A 15,611-nucleotide genomic window follows, 5' to 3' on the forward strand; every position below is an offset into this window, starting at 1 on the left:
TTTAGGGCAATCGAAGTGCAAGACGAATGCCAAGCATACGCGATGGAAAGAAATTCCATACCTGAGTTAATAAAATTATCACACAACCGCTTCCCTTGCAAGCAACAATTTTTAAATAGCGGAGTAGCAGAGTTTAGAATGGTAGTAACAGCTTAAGTACTTAACTTGTTCACAGCATAGTACGAGAGACTCTGGTAAACTATATGTTATATCACACCAAAATATGATTATTAAAAGATGTTTAAATCGTTTCTAATAAATTTCTAATTTACAAAACATGCAAGAAGTTTGAGTATATAAAATATTATTTTATCAGTAAGTAATTTTTTTCATAGGATCATTAACAAAACAATAATATCACCATACCACATTTAGTGGGACATTTTGTGCATACCATGTACAGACTGTTTCATAAAGAGTGGTATATTCGAAAGAGGTGTAAAATTCTTGCATGAAAAATAAGATGACATTTAATAGTTCTTTATGATAATTGTTAAACATACCTTTATCTTAATGATAATTATGATTAAACATATGAATACTTAGAAGATGTAAATAATTTCAATATATCACACCGCTTTCCGCATAATTCTTTGAAATATCAATATATTGGTACGTAGACTAGAAAGCTAATTTCTGTCACTATCTTCAATCACCTCGATGATAATAACGACTGTGATTAAAAATATATAAGTTAGTAGTAAAGAAATAAAAGAGAAATTAGAATTATTATAACACAAACCACCGCGCTTAAAAACGATTCTTATCATAGTAGAAATAAAATAACACAAATACTCAAAATGGATCTTTTATACACTTTATAGCTACCATCATAAAAAGTGACCGAATAAAAAAACACTTTAAGACTCATCTTATTTAGAGCACACGAATTTCTTCTTTCTTGGACACACCATACCTTATGAGATACATACTCTGCCTGCGTATATATTGCTTTATATCATGAGAGCTGATAAGTCGTAATTCGTAATTTATTGTAACAATTTTTGCTTGAGGTGCGCGTAAAATACGACAGTTATTTACAAAATTATTTCGGCCAAAGGGGAAACTTCCTGCGATACATGATAAGCAAGTCTAGCTGGCTGATCATTTTGATAAAATATATTACAATTTAATGCATACGAATTATTGAAAATGATTGATTAAAGATAGAAAGTAATAGATTTCGTAAAAATTCTCGAAACTCGACACGATTATTTGAACCTGTCGAAAAAGGTATACATATAAGTATCTTCAAGTGAAATATCTAAAAAACAAAATTTATCGTCATTAAAGATTACGGAGAATTGGAATACTGCCAGAGAATTCCGCCAACATCATAAAATCGTAACTAAAAAGAAATGTCTTAAAACAGGAAAGCATTATACGAAAAGAATTTCAAGCTCTTTTCAATCGATAAGCTTTGAAAGATATTGCAACTAAATGAGAATAACGATAATCGTTACAATGATCGTTATAATAGTAATAAAATAGTAATAATAATTACAATTCAATTATATTTAAATGCTTTAACACTTCTTAAAACAAAAATAACATTCATTCCTATATACGTGTAGGTACATATATGTATACGTGTAAATACTTACCAATATACATACATATATATGTATTGATACACATAAATGCGTGCAGATTCTACATATATATGTATATGTATATGCATATGTATATACACACATATATGGTTATTTTTTATACTCCTAAGTGGTTCATTCTAATAAACCGATTAAACAATCGTTTTAGAAGGTTCGTATTATTTTGAACACAGTTCACGATTGATAAACACTTTCACTGTAATCAACAACAAGTTTTGCTCATTAACGTTTGGTTGTCTTTTCCGTTTTTCGTATTCGTTCAACCTCAGAAATGATTTCCTTTACTATTATTTCACTTGAGTCTTAAGGTGTTGCAAGAATTCATAGTAACTGAGAGAATTCTCGAAACGATCTTCAATTAATCGTTCGACAAAGAGTGTCCTGAAATGGCTGTCGTCCCTAAAAATAAAAGATTGAAGATTTTACAACAATATAAGTAACTTAAAAATTAAGCCAGCGTCGAAACGACGGTGCGTGCTTCGACGTTTAAAAATGTGTTGATCACTTCAAGAATTTAGAGCGTGACGATCTTCTATTAAAGATTTAAAAAGAGCTTACCGAATAATTTGTACAGAAGCTGCATACGGTTTCTCTTCTTGCAAACTAAATACGAAATTACGCAACCTTTCGCTCTCTACTGTCTCGATCTCCGGTAGCTCATACTAAAAATAAAATTATTTTCAACTATACGAAATCTCATAAACTATATCTATTATGTATACTGTTATTTCAGAAAGTTAGCTAATTTAATTGTTAAACGTGAATTTTAGAAACATTATCTTACGAATTCTTCCGGTATCGAAGGGAAAGCAGAGATTCCAAGTACGTTACAGCAGAAGGAAGGATGAATGTTCTTGCCGATCAGAATAAATATTTTATCACCAGCATCCATCAAGAAAGCACCTCTGGAGTCAAGTTTCTCTGCAGAAAGGTGTAATCTAGGTGGTTGCGGGCATAACTTCCCATCGATATCTTTCGCATTCCGATCTTCAAGCGCGTGAACCGGATAAAGATCTGGATAGATCATCTGGATTAATTGAAACAGTGGCAGAGTTTTCAACTGGCACATCGCGAACACCCGATCGTCGAGTCTGGTATTTGTCCCTGATCTGAAGGCAACCTAGAAACAAAAACATTTATATAATACATGAAGAGAAGCTCAAGAGATTATAGATAGGAAGAGGAAGATTGACAAAAGTGTATTCAATTAATTCTTACGCATTTGAGTAGAGCAATAATATAAAGAGGCAGTAATTTTAAGCTTCCTGGAGCAAGAAGTCCACCAGAGGCCGCTGATTGAGACAATTTGTAGGCTGTTAAGACGTCTATGGCTACGTTTATCAGAGCATCTCTCGCGTCAGACAAAGAAGACTGCTGAGATCTGTCTACAGCTATAAAAATAAAACCGTAATATGTAAATGAACTCACGCAAATCAATGAGCATTACTAAAATATTTAATTCATTACTAAAAAAGAAATCTTACCCATTTTAGAAAGTAGGCCTACTATGCACTGTTGATCAGCGGAATGAAGGACATCGGACAAAGTAGACACTACTGGTAGGCACAATGTGTGTACCCTAATCCTCCTTTCACCTACAATATACATTTTTTTGTTAATTATAAAAAAAATGTGCGAACAATAAGAGATAGAACTTACTTAAAAATATTTAGTTACGCATAAGTATATTTATTGCTTACCTTTGCTAGATGTGTAAAGTAAAGCTGCTTGGAAACAGACACTCTGTACATCCGAAAGGCTTTCATCTATAGAGATTTGCATCCCAAACCCAGCATCCGGATTAACGTTAGGCAAACTAAGAAGATCCGTCGATCTAACGAAGAAGTTTCCGTGGAAAGTGTGAATACTCAATCCACGTGTGCACCGTATTCTCATCACTGCTTCGAAACCGATCTTTCTGGTGAGATAACGTCTCAACATTTTATCGAGAGTTTCCGCAAACTGTGGTTTCGAACCGCGAAATAGAGGAAGGTGATATATACAACCACCAGAAAACTTGCACATACCAGCTAAAACAAATAAAATTTGTATCAAAATATTAATAAATTCAAATAACCAATGTATGTATAACAAATGACACGTACAAAGAGTAGCTAGATCACAGTATTGGCTGTTCAACAGAAATAGATCTACTGCGATTTGTTGGCCACTGCAGTCTAGCGCCAATCGTTTATAAAAATCTGTAACTGGATTCAAATGTGCCACCTCTTTGCTCGCTCTGTTATTCGGGTCTTCTCTTGCTTGTAACACTCCTGGACCAATATTCGGCAAGCAAGTTTGGAAGACGGTCACGCGTCCACCAGTTGGTGACTAAAAATACAATTAAATGTAGACGTTTACACTTTTTTCATATCATTCACTTTATATGCTTCGTGTTTAGCTTCTCGAATATTATTTCTCACATACCATAAGTTTATAGGCAGCTTGCAATGCCGCACCCAACGCACTATTCGTATCATGTGTTCCTTGGAATTTTGTGGGTAATTGGGCTAGTAAATCTCTCACTAATTCTTCGCGTTCTTTCAAATTAACAATTAAATTTTCCGGACACGGAAGAAACACGTCTGCATAAAGATATTTTTATATATTTAAAGGGTTTAATGTGTAAGAAGAAGTTTAAGAGGTAAGAATTATTTTTTTTTTTTACCATTTATGTCAAGCATAATCATTTCCTGAGGCTGTGAGACGTTGTCGGGTATACCAAAGAAATGTATCGCAGAATCTACTGCCAGAAATCCGATTTGCGTTCTACCGTCGCCTGGCAGCCTTGATAATTCTTCTGAAATTACGTTGCATACTATGCTCAGGTAACCACTCTCTACTGCCAGTCTCGAAACGTCCAAAACAAACAGATATACAGCTGGCTGTGGTGGACGTAGCTTAAACATATTTATCGTTCCAATTATTTATTTGTTTTTAAAAAAATTTCGGTCAGTCTTAGCATAAATAATTAAGCCTTATCTTACCATGTATTCGCTAGGCGCAATGAATTCAATTGTACTAGTCTTTACTTCTGGCCTCCTTGACGGATCTCCATACGATTTTGTAACAGGATCAAATTGAAATTCTTCCGGCACTGTTCATTTGGATTAATACGTTTTAATAGAATAATAAATTAAACGAAGCATTAAAATGAACGAATTGTAGACACATTTACACTTACATTCATTTACTCTATAACACAGATTGCATTTCCACCTTTTTGAATCATTGAAGTATACGAATGGATTAATATACGTTCTACAAGCACGACATCGAACTATTGTGCTGCATTGTATTACTGGTAAGTGCTAAAAATGCAACAAGGATTTGTTACTTTCAATAATCACAAGAATAGTTCTGTATCTTAGAAATACAAAATTTATATCTTCGCAAATCTAGATACGATTCTAGATCCAAAGAATTATATCTCGATTGTTATCAATATCGAATTGCAATCGTTTTTCTAAGATAGTATATGATATAGAACAGTACTGAATTGGGAAGAAAATGTTTTACGTACGTTCAAATCTTTGAAAGGGTGTATTAAAACTCCTAGGGGTAATCTGGATTTTTGTAACAACGAATTTGACTCTGGAATTTTTGTAAGCGTGCAGCGGAAAATACTGAAAGAATTTCCAAGATTATTAAAAAATCACATACAGAAGCCATAGTAACTAACATTACCATAATAAATGTCTCAATTTATATACCAGTGTTTTAAATAATTAAAAAAATGTACATACAAAGTACTTACTCTGGACTACAATTAACACTGTCTAGAAACTCTTGGTGAAGTTTGATCTTTGGTGGTTCTACCTTCTCTGCAGGTAGAACATTTCTACATTGCAAAAGATCAAGGGTTTCCATTCCCTGAGAAAAAATAAATATTCATTGCTAGTGATTTGTTACACAGTGATAATGAAATGAAGATAATGATTATGAAACAATATAAAGAAATTACTTAGAAATTATTTAGGAACATGTTTGCTTTAACTACTTACCCATAGTTTATTGTAGCCAATTTGTGTGACATTCATCATGTTCATCTGATTATTTAATTGATTCATTTGATCAGGGTACGATTCTGGATATCGTTTACTCATTATATCTGGCGCCATACTCATTGGAGTTGGTGGCTGATTTACATACTAAAAAGATTAAACATTTTCCTATATAATGCAACTATACTGAATAAGACAAAACAGATTTCTTTCGCATGAACTCATAAAACGAAACGGATGAAAAATATACCCTTCTCTGTCCAGAGAATCCTGTACTCGGAGTTGGAGTTTTTCCTTGAACCTGTCCACTACTAGCCATACCGTAAGGCATTGTATTTGATACAGCTGTTGGATGTGATATACTATACGCATTTTTTCGATATATTCTTTGCTCCCCAAAATTTTGCTGATAGATATTCTGTCCTCTAGGCGGTTGTGCAGCAGGTGGTATAGCATCTTGCTCTTGTTGCTGACCGTACGATTGTGCACCTTGCACAGTGGTATTTAGACCATCCGTTTTATACGGTTTCGAGTCTAACGCCGAATTTTGCAGTAAATTTTGATCGAACCCTGCCACTGTTTTCGGAGGTTCTATTTGAGAATTTACATTAGTACTTATCGACTCGTCTCTTGGAGGACCTTGGCTTGTCGTAACTGGCACTTGGTACTGATTCTGGACGTTATACATTGGAGAATATTGCTGCGCTTGTGGTAACCTTGTTGGTGGTAGCATAGGTGGTGGTGGCATTGCAGTCATTGGATTTGTTGGAATTAATGGATTTGGTGGGTTCATCGGATTTGATGGGTTCATTGGATTTGGTGGATTCATTGAATTTGGTGGATTCATTGAATTTGGCGGATTTATTGGATTTGGTGGATTCATTGAATTTTGTTGCCCATTCATTGGTGGCATTGGAGGCATTGGAGGCATCGGTGGTCGTTGTAACGGTGGCCTGTATTGATTAGGAAGGTATGGAGTTGGCGATGGATCCCTTGAAGTTTCCCTCGATGGATCTCGTGATGACTGTGATGATGAAGTACCTAAGTTTGAAACATAGTACTTAATAAATTTTGTACATGTGTGTGGTATCGGTACAGGTAATCGTTTTACATAATAAACATTTGATAAAATTTTACCAGTAAAATTATAATTAGTTGGTTGCATGCCATTATGGTGTGCCGCGCTTGCCTGTCCATTTACCATTTGAGGGGGAGCACCCCCTTTTAAGCTACCCCCAGTACCGTATGTATGGTATTGATACTCCGTGGGTTGAGACATGTCGACAACTTCCAAAGGTCGCTAAAAAATTATTAATATAAAAAAATGGTATTTGCCTATATCTCAACCTGTAAAATACTATACTAATTTAAAGTGTACAAGTGACAAAGTTTATATGGAAACTACTGAAAGACTCTGTACACAAAACTATCGATCTTAATCAAATATTCAAATTTATAATTAGTAGATTACATTTACACATTTATTTAATGTAATTGCATAGCAATTAAGGCAAAAATAATTTTAAATTATTCATTTGCAATCATTATGGGAAACCCAATGTTACTATGTACTATAAACTTTGCACTTGTTTGACAATGTATACATCCGATAAAAGCATAAGATACTATACCTAGAAGGCTGAATATTGCCTGGTGAATTAAAACATTATTATGTTATTCTTATACTACATTTATCCAATTATCTTTTCATGTAAATAAATAACTACCGTCTTAATATCAATAAAAAAAAAAAGGAAAAGAAATAATGTAGTTTCTTCACGTATATATTCATAAACCGTATATAAACCTGATTAACATAATTATGCGATTAAAACAAAGTAAAGTAAAATGAGAATGAAGTTCATACCAAAAATGAGGAATGTTGAGAAGCAACAATATCTCGATACCGTGTATCTAATTTGGAAGAAAAATACGAGGCGAAACAGCAAATCACGATAAGGCAAATCGAGATGAGTAATATTTAAACGAAAACCTCACGAAACGTAAATACGATAAATGACTGAAAACGTTCCAGTCGACTCGTATATACATTGAATATTTTAATCGAATAAATTGGTCGCGAACGAAAGCGACGAAACGCGCGATTCCTGGCGTGAAAAGACAGAATCGACGAGGCAGCGAAATTACGCGATCAGCGGGGCCACGACAGAACTCGCGTAAAGTTCACGAGGAACAATAACACAAGGCTGATACGAACGGTGCGCACGGGAATGATATGACAAGAGGGGAACAAATCGACAGGTGTGGAGAAGTAACGCGAGAGTAAATAAAATCGGGACGAAACGCGCACACCTTTGTCGCCTCGAAGGCGGACGCATAATTAAAACGCTCGCCTGGGAAGCCAGCGGAGCGAGGAGGATCGTGGCTGACTGGGAACGAAAGATTCGCGATCGAGGGAGGAGAGACGAGATGGCTACAGGAATTTTCAAAGATTAAGGGACCAGGGGGAGATCGAAAGGTTAAAACGTCACGTCGAGACGGACTTAAACGCGGGCCACCCCGAGTTTTCACCCAGCTTTCCCACCGTGGACACGGTTCCTCACCTTCTCGACGAGGTTACCACGACGATGACGCAGAAAAGTTTATACCTCCTCGCACCACGAGACGTGCATTGCACTTTTTACAGTGTAATTCGCCGTTAATTATCGAAGAAACGTATCTCGTCGACGCGACACACAACATTACGTGGCAGCCCAGTTGATTGGGGCGCCATTTTCGTTCGACGGCCCGTTCAGGAACTAGACGGTTGAAATCATTGACGCGCGTGTACAGAGCTGTCCAACGAAAACGGTCCTCGCGTTCGCGAGAAACTTGTCTGCCCTCGTGCACCACACAATTAACCTTTCCACTGACTGTCGATGACGTTGCGTTGTCTTGGCGAAGAATGGTAACACTGGTCGTACATCGACATTGATGGTAAAGTAGATCAACGATCGACAAGTGGCGCCATCTCTGTGGAGAACGCTCAAACTAATCGTCGTTTAGTTTCAGCGTTCCGCCCAGAGATGGCGCCACTAGTGGGTCGGTAACTTATTATCGGTAACAACGTTCTTCTGATTTGATAATTGTTCAGAGAAATGGTATTACTGGAGGCTTCTGAATTCAATATTATTCGAGAAATATAACTATTTATAGATGTGTTAAATTTTGTTAGTAAAATCGGTCGTGTATCATTATTAACAATAAAATGAGTGGCGCCATCTCTCGGGAAGTGGCTTAAGCTAATGATCGAACAGATTCAGTATTTTTTACAGAGATGGCGCCACTGGTTTTTAAATGTTCACTTCACTGTTGATAACGATGTGCGAGTAGTTTCAGCGCTTTTTGCAGAGATGGCGCCACTGGTCCTTAAGTAGTTCACTTCCCTGTCGATAACGATGTGCGAGTAGTTTGAGCACTTTTTACAGAGATGGCGCCATGGGTAATTAAATGTGGTTCGTGTGAACTCTCGCGCGCGTTGTTGCGTTTCGAGTAAATCGTCCTGTATATCTGGAGGGTGCTCAGAAATGTCAGTAAAAGAATGATAAAGCCTGATTTTGCATATTTAAATGTATAACATAAAAACAAAGAGTTAATAACATTGAAAAATATACCAGAACCGATAATAATTGTATGACTGTCGGAATTCCGATCTGAAAATTTATTTCCATATCAATCTGACAATTGGTCACAAAATATACTGTTTGGTCAATTTCTTAAAGCTATGTACACAGATTTTTAGTATCTTTCCCTCTTTTTTAATTAGTTAGCTGATCGATCACATTTAAATTATATGATGAACGATACATATAATCCATATACGTATCGATTAATTGTTACATAGTCGTGGAAATTTCTCACATTCAACAACACATTTAAATTTGAAGAATAAGTTTCAACATGATATTGATCTAATAATGGATACATCGAATGGATTGAAATACTTTTTTAACATAAAATAGTATCACATTTACGCATATCCCGAAAAGACATCGACAACAGGAAAATTTATAGTAAATAATAGAATATCCTACGATTGGAAAACATAAAAAAAATAATTGTATTTTATTCTTTTTTTTTTTTAGAGTAAACATACATTGAAAATTGACAGACGTGCTTGAAAATTGCACGTTTACGTTACCTTCATATTATTTTGATCATTGTTGATTAAAAGATCATTAGACAGGAGTAAGGAAGAATCACGTTTTGCTCTAAATTGAAAATACTTTGCATTTTTTATGCTATTACTTTAAAAAAGATTGTACGTTTTTTGTACTTCTTTTCCTTTTTCAATTAAACCATGCGTTCGCAAATTTTTTGTAATTTTTCATTGAGTTTTGGATCTTCTTTAATTTGGTCTGTCTTTTGACATAACGTTATTAGATCAATTTTTTTCAGACGATCTTTCAATGCATCTGCAATTTAAATAAAATTAAATGTTCCAGTATAATATATATTTTATACACTCTATATTAATTGTTTCATACCTGAATTAATAATATTGTCCATTAAGGACAGAGCATTGTGCAAAATTGGAACTTCCAAATTGTTTACGTTATTAAAGAAACTGCAAAGCTTTTCTTCTATGTCAGCCTCGAGTAGGAGATTCTCACATTCGGTCAAGGAAATTGTGGTCAGTATCACTAAGCTAATTAAGGCTTCGTTCTGCATTAAAACATGCGGTGCGGATAACATTTTAATTAAATGCTTTACTGCTCCGTGTTCTGTTACCGCAAGTGCTACTTCTTTATTCCTGGTGTCAAATAAAACATAAATATTAACACTCGATAGATTTTAAAATAAAGTATCTTCCAATGAATACTGAGCTGTTTAAAAATATATTGTATGTCGTGAAAAATTTAGGTAACCTGCTGTTATTAATTAGCCAAGCAATCAAACGATTTGCTTCGCCCTGAACTCCAGGGTGTTCTTCAACTTCACACCATTCTACAGCTTTTTTTATCAAACCATCCCTCTTCCCTAACTCTGTAGCAACCTCACCTGCAATAGAAAGCATACAATTTATTCTGTAATAAGTATTGAAAAATAACTAATTACTACAAACGTACTTTGGCCATCGATAACGATTCTTAAAGTTCCCAATAGCTTGAATACAACTGGATAGGACGGTATGTCCAGCATAGAATATAAGATATCTATTAACCCGTCTTTTAAAATTAAAGATTTATTATCCACAGGAATAACGAGATTCCTTAAAGCGCTGAGTAAAGCATGTTGAAATCTTATATCACCAGCGTCCGTATTCTTTCGAAGCAGTTTCAAAAGATTATGATGAACACCTTGCGTAACCATTAGTTTACAATGAGCATCTGTACGTGCAAAATTGCCCATCGCTAATACCGCTGTTATTTGTAAATCTCTGTCCTTGCTTTCAAGCCACTCGACTAGCTTTTTATACACGATACCATTACTGTCATCGTACAAACTGTTCATACTGTCATCTGAAATAACATATATTACGATACATAACGTGATTAATATTTTAATTCTCTATTCGCATCCTTATTACCTCCAGTTAATACCAGAACAATTAAGTTGCAAGCAATCTTTAGTACAGACCGTGTTTCTTCGTCTGTACAGTACGGACTGTGTTTCTCTAAAAGTTTCAACAATAATTCGCACACACCCGCTTTGGCAAGCAACAATTTTGCATTCTCTGAAATTTAAACACACATTCAACATAAATATCACATTTGACATCGATTTTCAACATTTTTGAAAATATGACGATACCATCTTCTGCCTGCCCATGAAGAAGTTCCAAACACATTTCAGATAGTTCTGATGAGGTATCAGTTGTCAAAATATTTATCAAAATTTTCGTAAGCCTCTCGTCTAAAAATATTATGTTCGCATCGTTGAGTATTCCTAGTATCAAAAGAGAATGCATAGCAGCCTCTCCACCTGTGATTCCGTCAATTTCGAGAATACTGCAGATAATGGGTACTATTTCCTGTTGCAATGCCTAAGAAAAATTTCCTACAGATTAATGTATTAATTATCCATGCACGTTCTTATAGGACATTTTATACCTCTGTATGAAGAGATGGTCGATCGATAAGAAAGTTTAAAAGAAGTCCAGCAGCAACATTACGAAGAAAAGGTGCACCTTCCACATCCTTCAGTATAATACTTTTCTCCAATACTGCCACAATTGCCATTAATCCATTTTTGTCCTCAACAAATTTCTTACCATTCTCTAAAACAATATTTTAATTAAAATTTACTAAAGATACTTAAATGCAAAGAAATTTATGTTCTTATTACATTAAAATAAACTTAACTCTATTTACTTGATTATTGTATCAATACCTATACTGATAACTTTTAATCCTATATCCTTCGTAAAATCTCTTTTAAATTGAATCTTCTTAAATAAATCCAAATATATATAATAATCTGAATTGTTGATTTTAAGTAAAATCATTTCCAGTAATAATTCGATAATAATTTATATACAATTAAAAATTTATACCAAGCTGACCAAACAATGTATCGCTCAAGTCACTATTTCTAACGATATAGCATTATAATAATGATGGTGTTAATGTTAACTACATACATGAACAAAATTTGGATCATTAGGGATTAAAGCTCCCTACCATTCTCGTAACAAATGTTTCCCAAAGCTCTAGAAGTTTGTGTCAATATATCGATGCGATCCTCCTTTAATAAATCTATCAATGCATTTACTAAGTCCATAGTGGTACACTTTTCTCTTCCTCTTTCACTCTTTGCGATCTCTGCGATCGCTTTCGCAGTCTTCGCAATAATCTCTTTGGATTCATGCCGCAGCAACGTTAAAAAGACATCGTCCATGGTAAATTCAGTGGCCTCTAAAGAAGCGAATAAACATTGTTCCTTATGAAAACAATAAATCCACAGGAAAACAATTATTACCTCCAATGGAAGTTTTGCTAACATTGACGATAGAATCTAACACTTGGATAATATCTTCAATTTCTTTCTCAGATTTCACAACAAACCTCAATTCATCGACCAATTTATCAATATTATGTTTCAATTCACCTGGAACGATTATTTAAACAATTAGCCACTCATTAAAGACGCCCATATACTAATACGCATAGGTAGAAAAGATTATTTGCTCGTAAATTGAATGCATTAAGTATCTTAACCTATAAATAATCTATGTTTTGACATAAAATATTTAACACAAACGTTCAGAAAATTCGATTAAAACTTCTTTCCAAATACGGCACATTGAACACATCTTTTTGTAACATTACCTTCCATCATTTTTTCGTATTGTAATAACGAACTCTATATGAATTGAATTTGTGCTTTTTTAAAATATACTAACAAAATTTATTTAACAGTAAAGAAACATCTTTGAACATCCTTTCATAAATCGTGAATACGTAGAGAAGAATCGCTAGAAAAGTTAAAGATTTCTGCGGCTACATAACTAGGGAAATCTAAACTCAGGTTCATATGTTATCATCGAACGATCCACAATACTAAAGTAACCATGTATGCGACAAAAAGATGTTTTAAAAGATGTACATTTAATTTAAACTAGTATTACTATTATTGTAATCTAAATTACTATATTATATATATTATACATAGGTAACATATATTAAATAACACATAATTTATATAGTAACCACCAAAGAAACAGCATGGTGATGGCTTCGTGAGTTCTACTATTTAGATGTTTTACAGTATTATAACAAATACGCTCAATTATTGATATTCAGATAACGTAATACGTTATAACGATAAATGAGAAAAATAATATAATGTAAAACAGTAATCATGTCAGAGGCAGAGAAAGAAGCAAAGAAGAAAAAAGAAAGGTTTTATGGCAAGTATTTCATTTCTGACTTATGTATGATAATTTGAATGTTAATATTATATTATATATAACTACGTTAATGTAAATTGTAATTCATGAAATTGTGAAATTCTAACATTGCACATAACCTATACTATCAATATGTTTACCGTTTCATCAAGATAAAAACCTGCAAAATTTCAACATGTTACTAGACTTTACCATAAAGTATCAATACTTGTTTAAAGAAATTTTTTAAACGTTACAATAAATTGTTAATTTACATTTCAGGTACGTTGTTCCTTGGTGGAATAGCAGGACTTTCTGCACTGATTGGTTTCAGCAATGCTTTAGCAACAACTAAGAAACGAGATACCAAACATTTCGATATAGGTTTCATGGGAGGCAAAGGTCTTCACGAGTCTGGTGCTGCACTCGCCACAAGAGCTTTGTTCTGGGGAACTGTATGGGCAGTTAGTGGTTGTGGCTTATTGTTCTATGGAATTTGGAAGCTTTCAGGGGCTAAGACTGCTGAAGAGTTCCGATACAAAATGGGAAACATGTTGCCCAAAATACCAAAAAATGATCCGCCGCAAAGTAGGACTGAATTTGAAAACCTTACTGACTTATTAAAATATGTTTCAGAAGAGTGGGGTAAAGAAAAATAGTTTTATATATAACTATCTGCCCATATACAAGTTAGACGGAATCAATAATTTTTACATAGTGAGAGGAAATTGGTGATGCATAGATAAAAAGTTTTATAGCGATTCGTACACAGAATAGAGTTTCAAATGTATGCATTACATGATCTTAGAACCTTGTGCTGGATACTGTATTCATATTTTATATTCCATATTTATGTATATATTGTTTATACATAGTTATATGTATTAATAAACAAAACCGAATGGTTCGACTCGCGCATATTGCATATATGTATATAATTCTAAATCACACAACACAATTTAAAGAAAATGTATAGTTACTTATGAGGAACAAAGTCTTTATAAGATGAATTGTTCTAGTTTATAGCAGTAAACTGTTATATTAGCATAATTCTGTAAAAAATAGATTTGCTTTAATTACACTTATTTATTTTAAATTAATTGATAAATCTGTAAATTTGTATTATATACAACTGTTTCCTATTATTCTCTTAATACTATTTTAATTATCTAAGACTTAATGCTTGTAAATACAATAACGCAATTTTCGAAATAAAATCTGTACCAAGTGTTACTATTAAAACAAACTGAATTAAACTTACCCAACTCATTATAGGAACATTTATAGGAATATTCTTTTTTTTTTTTAACTTAGGGAGACTATCACATAGAAAATTATAAAGAAATGGTTACAGAATTTAAATACCTGATCATAAATAATAATGGTTTAATTACATTCGACATTTAAAAGAGTACCTTTTATATCTCTCATCATAAATTATTATTATTATGTAATATTCATGTATATAATAAAAAAGCATAGGTAATAACAAATTAAATTATACTAATTATATAATTATATTTTCTGCGTTCCACGCTCATCGTATTCATTTCATTCACACGCAAACATACAACTTTTACTTCGGTTTTGTTTATATATGTGTATGTTCTTTCCTGTATACTTGTCAAATCATACCTACCCGAAGAAAACAGAATGAACCAAATTTTTTTCTCTATATTATTATTCCTATATAAATTTGTTGCTCTTTCGTTAATTCTTGTTCGCTTTTAAGCACGGAAATTGAATGCTCAATGAAGTTCGCATAAACAACCATTAGTTAATAGCAGGCAGATTTTTTCTCGTTTTTGTTACTCTATTTCGTATTTCGTTGTTGATATGGAACATCTCTTCTGAACTTCTTTTCCAATTGCTTGCAATTTTGTTACAAGCATATTCTACGCTTCTTAACCCTATGGAGGTCGCAATAAACACTGAGGTATCATACGATGCTATGTCCATAAGATATATATATATATATATATATATTTATCTTGAATTTTTGTAGGAAAATAAAGAAGATTATTACCTGGTAAAGTTTACGAATAGTATGAAGAAAAAGTGCTCTCAGCATATACCCCACAGATACTGCAATCCTCTGATGAGGGTTCAATACTTCTCTGCGTACTTTCTAATTGGAAATTCTTTTAAAAATTTATTTCTTGT

General features: G+C 33.6%; 3 protein-coding genes across 3 annotated transcripts; 1 reads left to right on the plus strand and 2 right to left on the minus strand.

Annotated features, from left to right (window-relative positions):
* Positions 1–444: 444 nt before the first annotated feature.
* Sec24ab (Protein transport protein Sec24AB) lies at positions 445–8,351 on the minus strand. The gene is made up of 17 exons (XM_076900154.1): positions 8,182–8,351; positions 6,755–6,917; positions 5,868–6,658; positions 5,618–5,764; positions 5,371–5,486; positions 5,137–5,239; positions 4,798–4,924; positions 4,601–4,710; positions 4,282–4,513; positions 4,041–4,198; positions 3,719–3,944; positions 3,314–3,643; positions 3,098–3,208; positions 2,832–3,004; positions 2,398–2,733; positions 2,172–2,275; positions 445–2,012 (listed from the first exon to the last, which is right to left on the minus strand). The coding sequence occupies exons 2-17, from the start codon at positions 6,894–6,896 to the stop codon at positions 1,901–1,903; spliced, it is 3,318 nt and encodes a 1,105-aa protein (XP_076756269.1). The 5' UTR covers positions 6,897–6,917; positions 8,182–8,351; the 3' UTR covers positions 445–1,900.
* Positions 8,352–9,728: 1,377 nt separating this feature from the next.
* On the minus strand, positions 9,729–13,029 carry Vimar (visceral mesodermal armadillo-repeats). The gene is made up of 10 exons (XM_076900743.1): positions 12,889–13,029; positions 12,539–12,667; positions 12,241–12,474; positions 11,671–11,837; positions 11,372–11,603; positions 11,148–11,294; positions 10,687–11,079; positions 10,486–10,618; positions 10,105–10,370; positions 9,729–10,032 (listed from the first exon to the last, which is right to left on the minus strand). The coding sequence occupies exons 1-10, from the start codon at positions 12,896–12,898 to the stop codon at positions 9,911–9,913; spliced, it is 1,833 nt and encodes a 610-aa protein (XP_076756858.1). The 5' UTR covers positions 12,899–13,029; the 3' UTR covers positions 9,729–9,910.
* Positions 13,030–13,272: 243 nt separating this feature from the next.
* LOC143426778 (transmembrane protein 242) lies at positions 13,273–14,116 on the plus strand. Its single transcript, XM_076900412.1, has 2 exons — positions 13,273–13,469; positions 13,731–14,116. Exons 1-2 carry the CDS (start codon positions 13,421–13,423, stop codon positions 14,105–14,107), a joined length of 426 nt encoding a protein of 141 aa, XP_076756527.1. The 5' UTR covers positions 13,273–13,420; the 3' UTR covers positions 14,108–14,116.
* The last annotated feature ends 1,495 nt before the right edge of the window (positions 14,117–15,611 follow it).

Source organism: Xylocopa sonorina, chromosome 9, assembly GCF_050948175.1.
Source record: "Xylocopa sonorina isolate GNS202 chromosome 9, iyXylSono1_principal, whole genome shotgun sequence".
NCBI lineage: Eukaryota > Metazoa > Arthropoda > Insecta > Hymenoptera > Apidae > Xylocopa > Xylocopa sonorina.

Excerpts from the sequence above, each read along its gene's own strand:
- LOC143426778 (XM_076900412.1), top strand. The coding sequence starts at position 13,421 with ATGTCAGAGGCAGAGAAAGAAGCAAAGAAGAAAAAAGAAAGGTTTTAT. Across the intron at positions 13,470-13,730 it reads GAAAAAAGAAAGGTTTTATG|GTACGTTGTTCCTTGGTGGA; the intron begins GCAAGTATTTCA and ends TTTACATTTCAG.
- Sec24ab (XM_076900154.1), bottom strand. The coding sequence starts at position 6,896 with ATGTCTCAACCCACGGAGTATCAATACCATACATACGGTACTGGGGGT. Across the intron at positions 4,925-5,136 it reads ACCCTTTCAAAGATTTGAAC|CACTTACCAGTAATACAATG; the intron begins GTACGTAAAACA and ends TTGCATTTTTAG. Across the intron at positions 4,199-4,281 it reads GATTATGCTTGACATAAATG|ACGTGTTTCTTCCGTGTCCG; the intron begins GTAAAAAAAAAA and ends ATCTTTATGCAG.
- Vimar (XM_076900743.1), bottom strand. Across the intron at positions 11,838-12,240 it reads AAACATTTGTTACGAGAATG|AGAATGGTAAGAAATTTGTT; the intron begins GTAGGGAGCTTT and ends ATATTGTTTTAG. Across the intron at positions 10,371-10,485 it reads TGGCTAATTAATAACAGCAG|GAATAAAGAAGTAGCACTTG; the intron begins GTTACCTAAATT and ends ATTTGACACCAG.